The 13,025-nt window shown below is 41.3% G+C and overlaps 1 protein-coding gene across 2 annotated transcripts in view; it reads left to right on the top strand.

Annotated features, from left to right (window-relative positions):
* LIN7A (lin-7 homolog A, crumbs cell polarity complex component) overlaps nucleotides 1-3,102 on the top strand; it is a 50,172-nt gene extending 47,070 nt beyond the window's left edge. For both annotated transcript variants that reach the window (XM_021385266.1, XM_021385267.1), the window contains exon 6: nucleotides 814-3,102. In XM_021385266.1, the coding sequence (XP_021240941.1) occupies nucleotides 814-856 (43 nt within the window). In that variant the 3' untranslated portion in view covers nucleotides 857-3,102. The remainder of the gene's footprint in view (nucleotides 1-813) is intronic.

Genomic DNA, 13,025 nt, shown 5'->3' with positions numbered 1-13,025 from the left:
CTTCATTCACTTCTTACTGATATTCAGTATTACAACAGCTTCCAAGAGGCTTTTGTTTTTTTCCAGTGCAGTCAGAACAGGTGACATGTGAGGTACAGAGATATCAAAGCCCAGATTTTCCTTAGTGGCATGTTTTCTGAAATCAGTGGCAGCTCGTGACTTGAATATGTATATAAATACACTCAGTTTGCCCAAATGAAATCAAATAGGAAGCATGTGGTAAAGCAAGAGCTTAAAGCTTGATCCTCCAGATTTTATACTATCAGTTCCCAAAATGCAGCATTTGTACAAGTAATATTCTACAGTTGATTCATGAAGTCCCCAAATGATGAGAAACTGAAGCTCTGAGTGACAGTGTCATTGTTACTTATGTTGACACTGACCTCTGCTGATACTTAGGGGAAAAAAAAACCCTGGTAGAACACACATCCTGTAGCCATCAGAATTCCAGTTTTGTTGATACAGACAACACTGAAGTCTGTGAAGATTCTGAGTGGGATCCGAATCCTGCTTCAGGACCCTAACTCAGGCAGAAGTAATAAATGGTAATATTTTGTGATGTAAGTAAGTTTTGGGTTTCTGTATAAAGTGGGGCCAATGCAGGAGTTAAATGTACAAGCAGCACAGTCTCACATACTATTTTTCATTTTTCCAGTTAAAACTCTTTTTTTTTTTTTTAGCAAGTAAGGTATTTTTATTCATTTTAAATTTTTATCTAATCTGAAAGGGGAAAAAAGGCAGGCAGAGACAGCCAGCAATTAAATTCCTCAGTTCTTTGTTCTTGCTCTGAGATATGTGTTTCTTTAATTCTAGGTTATTCTCAAGGAAAAAAAAGCCTCGATCAAGAGTGCAGTAATCAAGCAACCAGAGCTGTACTTCAGTATTCCATCAAAAGGGAGCAACTACAGAAACACGAAACAGAATTCATCTGGAGAATGTTCAGTAGAAGAATAATGTAGTTAAGACTGCCATATAGAGGGCACTTATCGTTATTAGACTTTTCAGAACATGGCAGTCACAGGTACATAGTAGTTCTGTGACTCTATTCCTAATGAGAACAGCATGGTAAGTAAACAGTATGAGACAGAGAAGTCCAGGGCTTCCAAATAATTGTTTGATCTAATCTTGCACTCCTTACTCTCACAGAGTGGGCGGTTGGCTTTCTCTAGTCAGTGAAAGTTTTGGCTTAAGGAGATCAAGATTGGCTGTTCTGGGGGACGGAGTCTTTCTTTACAATTATCTCCAGAAATAAACAACTGCATCAGTTCAGAATTTTGCCACAGACATCAAACTCATACATTGCGCTTCATAGCCACTTTGTACTATATATTGTAGAGCTGTTTTAACCTAACTTCCTGTTTATAATTTTCAAGTTTCCCTCTGAAAATAGCAATTTACTATATTTATAAAGTATTCCATTTGTAGAAGCAATTGGCTTTTTACTCTTGGTGTTTCCATATATTTTATTATGCATCAACAGAGTGAGAAAGTTTTAGGTCAATTTTAATTTTATTAGTGGTAAAGTTAGGGAATCCTAGAACTGTATTTTTAAATGTAGGCATTGCTTGTATCTATTATAGCTACTATTCAGAAATCTATAACTGGATATATTATATATTTATTCCATAAAATATATATTGTCTGAATGTACCTGTTAGAGAAGTAGGGTCTTTGCTTAGCATGTATTGCAAATGTAGTAAGCTAATGTTAGCAAAAGACCAAGCTTTGTTTGGCAGATATTCCTGTGATAGCATAATCTCAGCATTTTTGTATTATTTAATTTATTTTCGAGTCTAACGTTAACATATTTTAGAGAGGGGGAAGTGTAAGTCATTTCTTTTAAGACCCTCATGTTATCATTTAAATCAAGTTGAAGTTAAGAGTTCTGACTTTTCTTTTTTAATCAAACCAAATTGGAATGTACAAGCAAAATACATAATTTCTTAAGTTTACATGTCTGCTTTTCCAAAGAAAATAGTCAAAGTTGGAAGGCTATAAATGTCATCCACTTTAAAGAAATTCCGCAAATAGAATCCCTGTATCCTAATAAATAATCATTTAAAGCATGCCTTCTGTGCTACATTAGAAAAAGCTTAACTGGGGGGAAAGGAGCTTAGGGGAGAGTCCTGCAGTCCTTGCATATTGAAGACTCAGCTGATGTCAGTGAAGTTTAGCAATGTGAGGAATGTAGAAGTAGTGTGAGGCAGTGTTCTGATTGTGAACTTGGAAAAAAGTCAGCAACAATTAATATTTTGAAGGATCTGTTCTCAAGAGAGAGGCAAAACAAACCAGGGAAAATTGTCAGTAATGTACGTATGTTAAAAACCAGATGCAGGCTGGCCACCAGTCTTGTCAGTGTTTGATTAGTGTAAGTAGCCAGTGAAATGATATTACTGTATTTTTAAAACCAAACGTTGTGAATATATCCAGAAAAGGCTCATTTTATACAGAGAAGTAAATCTATCCAGTGGTTGTTGGTGACAATATCAATTAAGACAGTGGAGCTTGAGCACTACCAGAATTCAAGCTGAAATGTATTGTATTGTGCTCTGCACGGTATCTTTTTATACTTAATAAAATTGTACGTACCTATTTTAAATCTGTATTCTCAAACAGACACTGCTATTAATATTAACGGTACATAAATTGTTACTATGACTGCATATAACTGTTCTGTATCTCATCAGTATGATTTGAGTTACACTTATATCTGTGCGTTTCCAGAGACCAACTATTATTCAGATTTAGTCAGCCCACTGTACTGCATTTTTCCAAACTGCCTCTCCACCTCCTCCCCTCCTCTTCCTCAAAAAATTTAGATTTGATGGAGTGGAATGTGCTGATTAATAAATTTCAGTAATAGAATGTCATTCATATAGAGAAGCATATCAAATTCATTTTCATATATTATTATTCAATAAATTATTTATGCACACTAATATTAACACTCCCGTCTTTGCCAACATTTAAAAATAAGGTGAAAGAAAAAATACAAGTAAAATACAACTGATAATAAATTTGAAATGGAAGCAGGGAGAAGTGTCTCCTTAAAGGTCATTTTTCATGCCCCCCTACTGATCAATAAAACATAGAGCCACTTCATCGCGGGGCAGTCTGTGTCTCTAAACCTATCATCTGCATTTAGTTACAGACAGTATTTTCATTTGTGATTTAAATGCCCTTGGTCCCAATGTGGTAAGTCCACACATGGACTGCTGAATTTGGACCTAAAGAAGCGTGTGGAGATCACGTAACGCATGCAGGTCTGCAGGTACTCGTGCATCATATTTTATCTGATTGCTCTCCTGGCATTTGCTGTTTCACTACACAGAATTGACATTCAGTCGACTTAGTGAGTTTTTTTGCTCACATTTACCCTTGGGGTTCCCTCATGTGCTTCCCCGCACTGGCAGCAAATCGAAGGAGGAGATTCAAGAAGTCTTTTCTGTCTCCTTATTACAATGATCAAAGGGGTGTCATGTGATTTTTACAAGCTCTTGCATTATATTCGCCAGTACCAGAGATCCAGATGTAAGAACTGTAGTTGATGGATCTGCTGTTGTAGCCGTAGTTTTTCTATGGCACTTTATAGGGGATTTAAGGATTTTATATCCCTCGATAAAGAGAAAAGCTCACCAAGTTGCATTTTCCTCTTCTCCTACAGTGACAAGTCGCAGATGAAAGGTCAGTGAATGCACATGAGTGGAAGCAATGAGAAAAATACCTGCAGTTCCTTGATGAATAATGCTGCAGAACTCTTAGTCCTACACATTATACTTTTGTAGATGTTTATCTCAGCCAGGCTTCCAATCTGACCTTTAGGAACTCTTCCAGAAGGCTCAAAAATACATGCCACATTTGCTGAATAAGAAATTGTTTTATCAGCCACAAATTCTGGAGATTTGGGAGTTCTGTATGAAATCTAGGGTCTCACGAGCAAACAAGAATAAAAATGCCATACAAGAAGAAGGATGGTTTTGCCTGTACTTGAAATAATACAGGATTTTAAGCATAAATTCAGAATTAAAAATAGTTATTCTGTGCATACAAGATGTAAGTCATTACAAGATGACTTTCAGAAAGTAGCAATTATGTTAAAAAGTATGAGATTTAAGAAGGACACTCCTAATGCAGAACCAAGAGCTAAGGGAATCCTTGCATACATAAGGCGAGGATTATCGTCTAGAAGTAGTACTGTCCCTGCATAAGCATTAGTAAGACCATATCAGTGTCCAGCATTCAAGGAAACAAAACTCAGGTTTCAAAACCAGAGTGCCTTCTGGGACAGTTTGCAAGAATGTGCTGCATGCTACATTATGTCTTGTGAGAAATACAATCCATTGTACTTACTCATGAGAAGATCAAGATGAATTAGGGATGCGTTCAAACAGCCGTGCCAGACGACCCAAGCTCACTCTGCTTCTCCAGGAAGCAAATGCAATCTTGTGCTGTGAAGCAGGAAAAAGATTTAGATACATGCTTGATGGATTCACTGCCTCTACCTTCAGCTATCTGAAAGCAAGTTGTGGAGCTTAAACGGACTGTTTTCCATGGTCAGAGGTGAGCTAGAGGCATCCCTAGAATGTGATTCATTCCACCTGTCTCTGACATCTCTCTAACATGGGGTAAGGTGTCCTGTAAAAGGGTTCATAAGCAGAGCCGCTGGCTGAGCAGAGCCTAAATGCCCAGTATGGAGGAAGCAGTGTCTTTTGTTCTCTTTGCTGCTTCCTCATGCACAGCTTCAAATAAATAGATAACCAAAACAGCAAAGAGCCAAATATGTAAATAAATAAGCAGCCAGTGTTTGAATTCCCCAATCTGAGATCACTACCCACATAGCTCAAATGGTGAATAGGCCTCACACTCCTTTGTAAGGAGGTTCCTGTTGCTACAGCTGTCTGTTCTGAAACATTCAGAAATGTTTCATCTAACTCCCAACATAACAATATACAATAATTCTAAGAGAAATTTAAGAGCTCAAGGCAGGTATCCTTAGCAAATTCTGTGTTACATGCAGGAGCAGACTACAACAAGCTTCAGTCCATGAATATTAAATAACAGAAGTCTGTGCTGCCAGCAGGAACGCTGGGCTAGTCATCTGCGTCTTATCTGCAGCCCAAAAGATGAACAGTTGCTTTTGATTTTCGGTGACAGAGATGCACAAAATTCAAAGCCATCAAACCTCTAATGTAGGAATTTCTGATAGCAAGAGCCACGGCAAAACTTTTACCAGTTCTGAAATTTAGAAACCTGCAGCGCTCCAAGGTTAACTAAAAAAAATGAGAAAAGCAGAAGATGTCTATAAGGAGTAGCCAAAATCCAACAGAAAAAAAAATAATAATTCCCATAGGAATTTCATCTACTTTGAATTTATTTTCTTGAAGTTAGCTTTATTGTTACCAAATCATCTGACCAGAAGGGAAGCATATGGTCCAGCAATTGCACTTAACTTTTTCAAAACCGTAAAGAACTGAGGGGGTAGATGAGTACCTCCTCTTTTCTTTCATCCATCCTTTCTGTGAGGCTTGCATCAGGCCGAGTTCTGTGTGCAAGAAGGTAACACTCAAATACATCCTACTCCTAGAGAATTCCTTCATTAGTCAGTTCACAGGATCCCAGGGTGGCTGAGGTTGGCGGGGCCATCTGGGTCCATCTGCTCCACCCCCTGCTCGAGCAGGGACACCCAGAGCAGCGTGCCCAGGACTGTATCCATGTGGCTTTTAAAGGTCATAGATCATAGAAGGTCTCCGAGGAGGAGACCACAGCCTCTCTGGGCAGCCTGAGCCAGTGCTCCATCACTTGCACAGCACAGAAACACTGCCTGGTGTTCAGAGGGAACCTCTTGTGTTCCAGTTTGTGCCCATTGCCACTCATCTTGGCACTGGGCACCACTGGAAAAAGCCTCTCTGCATCTTTAGGTACTTCTACACACTGAAGAGACTCCCCCGACCCTCCTCCAGGCTGACCCGTCCCAGCTCTCTCAGCCTTTCCACACAGGAGAGGTGCTGCAGTCCCTTCCGTATCTCCATCACTGGACTCTTTTCAGTACGTCCATGTCCCTGAGGGGCCAGAACTGGACACAGTGCTCCAAGTACAGCCTCACCCGTGCTGATAGAGAAGGATCACTTCTCTTTAGGATTAGTTTTTAAACCGATCCAACAGAAAACTTTATCCCAAGAGTCACTTTTCAAACATTTCTGTTGCAGTGAAAGAAATGCAGAGAACAAACAACAAAATACTTTTGAAGAACTGAGAGTAGCCAGTGCAGTGCTACTGAAATGAGAACATATTTATGATTTTTAACACAGGAAATCTCCAGGAATGTATTTTTTTTCTCTAAACTAGTTACTTTCCTGTGTCGGGAGGACAAGCCACTTCTCTAGGTTTGGGTAAGAATAAGCCTCACTAAAAAGAGAAACCTTGTGGGAAGAGTACAGTCTCCCCAGTCTCCCCAGCCAGCTGCAGCTTTTCCAGATCCCGTCCTGTGGGGCTCTTGCTGCAAATGCAACACTTCCCATCTGCTCTGCTGTAGCCACCAAAGTCGGCTGTCTCGGTCCCAGAGTGTTGTTTCCTCTGTATCCATGGCAAGTTCAGAGTCTGTTGTACAAACATACCTTGCAAGCCTTATCTGTATGCGACTGTTCCCAGAGCTGCAAATCGGCTCTCCCGCAGCTCAGAGCGGGATGAACGCTCCCAGGGAGCCGCCTGGCGCCTGCCGGTGCTCACAGCATCCTGGCTGCCCCGCTGCTGCTGGTGCTCGTTTTCTGCTGCCGTTACAAATGCAGATGCACACAGATCCACGCAACATTCCTTTCAGAATATTTCTCCACGTTTCACAGTGACGGGACAGTTCAAAAAGGCTTCATTTAACAAAACTCCACATGAGCAAATATTCCATGCCTTCAGAAGTGTTTAGTAATAGAGTGACAGTAATAGCAGCAGTATTCATACCTGGTTAAGGATTCTGTGATTAATGTTAAGTACTGCTCAGTACAATGAGTGGACTCTACACCTGCTGCTCCTCATGGTCTTGATGTGCTGATGAACAATTCCACAAAGCACCGCTAGGCGAGTGAATCGTACTCATCAAAGTAAATGAAACCTTAAGCGCAAGTCCTTGTGCCTTGCTGAATGGAGCCGTGTGAACCGGGCACAGTTACCGTTTGATGGAAGTCACGATTTTCACCCTGCAGCAGCTGCTCTGCTTTCAGGGGAGAACTTGCCAAAGATAGGCATCAAATTGGGTTTTCCCGTAGCTGCAGTTTTCCCGAGGATGCTAGCAGTCTGCACCACTGCCGGCTCCTGTCCTCAGCGAGGCACCCAAACAGACACAAGTCATCAGATGCAGCCACACCTCCTAGCTCTAGAGGCATTTTGTTTCTCTGTTTCTGGACAAACAAATTCTTCCTCTTCCCCATCCTCTGCACCCAGCTCTTACCAAGGTTTTGATATTCAGCATATGCACTCAACTATTTGAAAGCTTTGCCTTTTTGAAGCAGGAAAAACAATCTAGGAGCTCGAATTTGGTTCCTCACACCATGGTTCATCTTCTCAGGCAGCTGTCTCCCTGGAAGACCTGGGAGAAGACAGTACCAATGGAAGCACCAGCTTGCCAAATGGAAGCCTGAGATAGTTGGCAGCAGTGTTGGAAATGAAAGAAAAAAAAACACACGCAGACACAAAAAAAGGCATCCCCAGAGGAAGGCAGCCAGGATAAATCAGTCCTACCTTCTGCAAGCTCCAGTGGAGAAGTCCAGGCACCAACAACCTTCACATTTGTTCCATGAAATGTAAGGTGCAAAGGCTGCTCCTTGGAGGCAGAGTTCGGTTCTTCTGTTCAGTGTATATGGTGTGTGTATGAGACTTAACAGAAGACCAAGTTCTTCAGTTCTGCTAGAAAAACACGCACTCTGATAATAGTCACAATCCTGGACAAAAAGGGGTAAAATGAGATCTTATCCTGGAATTGGCTCAGTGTGATTACAGGACTGTTGGCCAAAATTGCTGTCAAGGACAGGCTAAGTAAGGCCAAACCCAAATTCTGACAAAACGTAATTTGACTGCTTGCAAGCTTCAAGCAATAATCTCCTGTCATTTGTAAAGAGGTCTTCCTCGAGGCTGGTGTGCTTCCTTCTCCATGTCACCAGCTAAGTCTAGGATGACCAGCATAAATCTGAATAGAGCAAAGAGTGTGAGAAATAACCCATAGGCACTAATACAGAGCAAGTGATTCTCATAAGATGCCAAACAGCTTCCAAGCATATTTTTTGCTGAACTAATGAAAGTTTAGCAACTACCTGCACGAACATTAGCACACCTGAGAAGCACGATTTTGAAGCCCTCATCTTGCTGTTAGTAAATTGTTCAGCTGAGCTGCTCAGGAGTAACACTGTCTTACCAAGAAAAGAAGTCTTAACACAAATTTGTTTTGCAAGCCAGGATTCGGAGAATGGTGATCCTCAAAGCTGGAGAAACAAGAGGAAAAAGAACCCTTCTGAATGTCGAGCTGTCTGAAGATTTGTCAGATTTGTGTCTAAAAATTGGTATTGAAGTGTCTGGAGTGACTCAGGAGTCAGTTAGAACACACGACTTTTTGTCTTCAGAGGGTAGTTGTCTCCGAACCAGGGAAGGTGAGGTTCACCCCAGTAACACTAGCTGTCTGAAATGGAGGTTTCTGGTCTAAGCCAAGTATGAACCTTTGCAGTTAATGGAGGGAACAATTATCATCAAAGGGTGATTCAGCTCATCTATGTAAGGGCTACTGATGCAGTACAATATTTTTTTTCCCCCAGTGAAGACACTACAAGAATTTTCTAATCATCCTCCTCCACCCCTCCCCCCTCTGTATTGCTAGGCTTTATTCCCACCCCAGCTTTACAGCTTTCTATTTGATCCATGGAAGCAGCACAAAACCTTTCACCTTCCCCACTGGAAAAAATATTGGTTTCTTGTTTTCCTTGTAGGAATGTCCTGTTCCCAACTTGTCACTGAAGAAAATATATTGGGTCATTACATCTCCCCCACCTCAAAATAAAATTGTTAATGGTAAATGGCTATTTCTGTTCATTCACTGCAGAGGGAACCTAGACAAATAGGTCAGATAAAAAGCCTGAATGTTAGATGCTACATAATGCAACGATCTAGCCGACAATAGCACAAAAATGTTTATTGCTGAAGCAGTAACTGCCAAGGATTAGGGAGCGCACAGAATCCATGCAAACCAATAGGCTGTGAGAAGTGAATGGGCAATAACTGAGATAAAGAACTATGTCTGCACATTTTCTGTAGCATGGAGACATTACTGAATCAACTACTATGGATGTAGTTCTAGGAAATCACATGCTACCTGGACATAAAACCATCCGGTGATAGGTCTTTTGTTGGTTTCAAGAGAACAGAACATAAAAAGATACAGATGGAGCACAATGGATGAAGCCAGCGATCTGGGGGCCTCAAAATCCACCTCCACAGAGTGGAAGATGGGGCAAGCATTGCAATGAGGCCCCCCCAGATCTCTACCAACTTGCAGCAACTTGGAGCTTCCTCAGAAGCTTCTTGAACCAAAAATGAGTGCCACTATATTTAGTAGCCCTGGATGAATTCGTCTTGCATGCATTCTTCTAGGGTTTTTTTGAAGCCAGTTCTTTTCAGCACCCTGTCCTGCAGCAGTGTCACAGTAAGTTCAGAACAAAAGGAAATGGTTGATCAAGATTAAAAAGCTTGTTTTGAACTTATTTTATTATTATTAATTTAGTATCCCCTTGTTGTCCTACATGAAGTGATCGTTCCCTCTATGCCTACCCATGCCATTCATGAGCTTCTATCATGTCTTCATCTTTCATCTAGATCATTTAATATAGAACTGCATCTTCCTTGAGTCATCTTCTTCTGATGTTAGATACATGGTAAGAATTAAAAATTAAACAAAAGTCCTAGGTTACTCTGCAAGCTACATTGCTTGTTGTAGAGAAGCCATTCAGGAATCCTTGATCACATCTGTTGCCTTTCCTTGAGTTTTTCCCATTCTGCTACATAAATTTTCAGATGGAGTACTAGTGATGTCTGTACAGTCTGAGGGCACACTGGAATTTTTATAATCGCATCATGATATTTTCTGGCTGTTCATTATCTCTTACTTTATAATACCTAAAATCTAATTTGCTTTTCTGACTACTCTGAGTATCAAGCTGAACTTTTTGCAAAACCATTGATTATAATTCTCAGATCTCTTCCCTGAGCGGTAATCAGTAAGACAACTCATGATTTAATGTGTGAAGTTAGGGATGTTTTTTCCCCATATGCCTCATTTTCCATTAATCAAAACTGACTTTCATCTGCCATTTTAAAACTCACCCACTGAGTATCATGAAATCTTTCTACAGTTCTTCTAGCTAGTCCTTATTTTTATTACTCTGATTTATTAACATCAATAAACATTGTCTTCTAGCTAGTTATGGCTATTTCCAGATCACTTATGAATATGTTATATGGTGTGGATTCCTGCAGAACTTCACTAACGAAGCTTCCAGAGGCACTGAGGCTTGGCCAAAGATCTGAACACCACAGGAGATGTGCAGGACACCTCCCAGCTTGTTTACTCTCATCTTGCTCTGCTTCACATGGGAGGCTGGGCTTCAGTCTCCAGAGTCAGAATCAAAGAACGGTTTAGGTTGGAATGAACCTTAAAGACTATCCAGTTTCACCCCCTCTGCTGTGGGCAGGGCACTTCCCACTAGGCCAGGTTACCCAAAACCCCATCCGACCTTGCTTTGAACGCCTCCAGCAATGGAGCTTCTCTGGGCAACCTGTTCCATGGCCTCGCCACCTTCATAGTGAAAAAATTATTCTTAAAATCTTATCTGTATCTCCCCTCATTTAATTTAAAGCCATTAACCCTTGTCCTATCACTACACACTCCCTGATACAGATTCCCTCCCCATCTTTCCTGTAGGCCCCCTTCAAGTATTGAAAGGTCTCCCCGGAGCCTTCTCTTCTCCATGCTGAACAAGCCCAGCTCCCTCAGCCTGTCTTCACAGGAGAGGTGCTCCAGCTCCCTTGTGTCCCTTTTCTGGACCCATAACAACAGCTCCATATCTTTGTTGTGCTCAGGGCCCCAGGCCTGGGAACAGAACTTCAGGTGGAACCTTATGAGAGCAGAGCAGAGATCACCTCCCTCAACCATGCTCCTTTTGGTGCAGCCCAGGATACAGCTGGCTTTCTGGGCTGCAGGTACACGCTGCTGGCTCATAATTCAGTGTTTTTTACACCAATAATCCCAAATCCTTCTCTGCAAGAGTTATTCCTAGATAAAATACCTATTGCTTAATGTCAGTTTACTTTTGTGTCTTCCTCTTTCTGTTCTGGAAGAAGCTGGGAAAACACATCCTTTGCTCTCCTCCCAGGCAGAAGTTTTTCCCATTCCTTCTCAGGGAGCCGTGTTGCTCGTTGCACATGCTCCTCCTTTGGAAGGCTGCTGGCCTGCCACTGGGCTACCTTTGGGCTTCCCCAGCAATATGGAAAGGAAGATTGGTTAAACAAAGGCATATTGTGTAGTAAACAAAACAACTCCCTCTATTTTACATATGTTTTGCTTTCTGTAATGGGCATTTTCCTCTGTTTGTTATCTGCAAAGAGACAACAACAACAAAAACACAACAAGCAGAGCTTAGTCTTACTAACAGACTGAAACTGGAGACATATGGCCAAAAGAAATAAGGAACTCTTTCATTAAAACTTGAGCAAAACAAACATTTATATTGCCAAAAAGATTCAATTTATTTTCACCACTTGCCTGGTGCCTTCCAGCTACTGCTTGGAAAAGAACTGATAAGAATGTTGAAAACCAGCAGCCACCACAAGCACAGTGTGTGACCACACACACGCACCAGCAGCAATGTGTTGCTGTGCCCTGTGACTCTCGGGGCTGCACATGTTAGTTCTTTGTGGCCTGTGTCACCTGTGGGCCTGAGCGTACCTCTTGCCCCCAGAAATCTGGAGCCTCCAAGCTGCGCTGCTCCAAAGATGTTCTACCTGCTGTGCACACATACATACTTCCCAGCTACACATACACGTGTGCTCCCTGTACTGTTACAGTGCCAGCCTACTCCTTCCCATCCTGTGTACTCACCCTGAGGCCATCGCAACAGGCAGAGTGCTCTGCCTGCTTTGCAGGGGATCTGCAGTCACCATACTTTGTATTGTTAAGCTGAAAAGTTTGTGATGCATCTAAGAAAATAACAAACACATGAACAGGATTAGCACCTGGAGAATCATTTGCTCACAAAATGGCAGCTCAGTGTTGTGTTTTGAAGCTATATCCTGAAATCCCCTGAAGGCATCAATTTCTGAAATCCACTACATGGGAGGCTGAAGCACCCCCTGCCTCTTGCTAAAAGCAAGCACTCCATAAATTGACTTCATACAGATGACATGAGCCATAATAGGGCAGGATAAATTAATTTTATGAAAATTCATAGCAGATGGCACATAGTATCATAAATTATCGTGCAGAAAGTTTATCAGCATGTAACTAGATACAATGGCAAATTATCCTTCGTGTACAGATTTTAAGACACTCTAAAAAAAGGTGAGAAAATTACACTTATGCAACCAGCATATGACTAACTGTGCTTTTTAGCACTTTTAAAGTGCTGTTATTTATTAGGTACTGATTATCTCTTAAAGGCACAATTACAGATCAAAACTTTATTGCATTATACAGTACTAGAAGAAAACTAGAAGAAACGACTGCCATCTATAGCCCAAAATATACAACTACACACCTGGATTTATAATGCATGCCCTCAGCATCGACAGTACATACCATCATGAGCTGACCACGCATAGAAATATCCTACTGAATTTAGGTCTCACTGAAAGATTTTCTAAGGCATTCATCTATCTATAAGGAGAGGCAAGATCCAAGGACTAGGTCCCAAGGGTGTTACAGCAGCTAGGAAAACTCTTCCCATCCGAGGCCAAAAATTGCATCTTTCAGAATTAAGATGTCGATAACCCTGAGGGTA

This window comes from Numida meleagris, chromosome 1, assembly GCF_002078875.1.
Source record: "Numida meleagris isolate 19003 breed g44 Domestic line chromosome 1, NumMel1.0, whole genome shotgun sequence".
Lineage (NCBI taxonomy): Eukaryota > Metazoa > Chordata > Aves > Galliformes > Numididae > Numida > Numida meleagris.
Note: the sequence above shows the minus strand (reverse complement) of the source record. Positions and strands in the feature narration are given on the sequence as shown.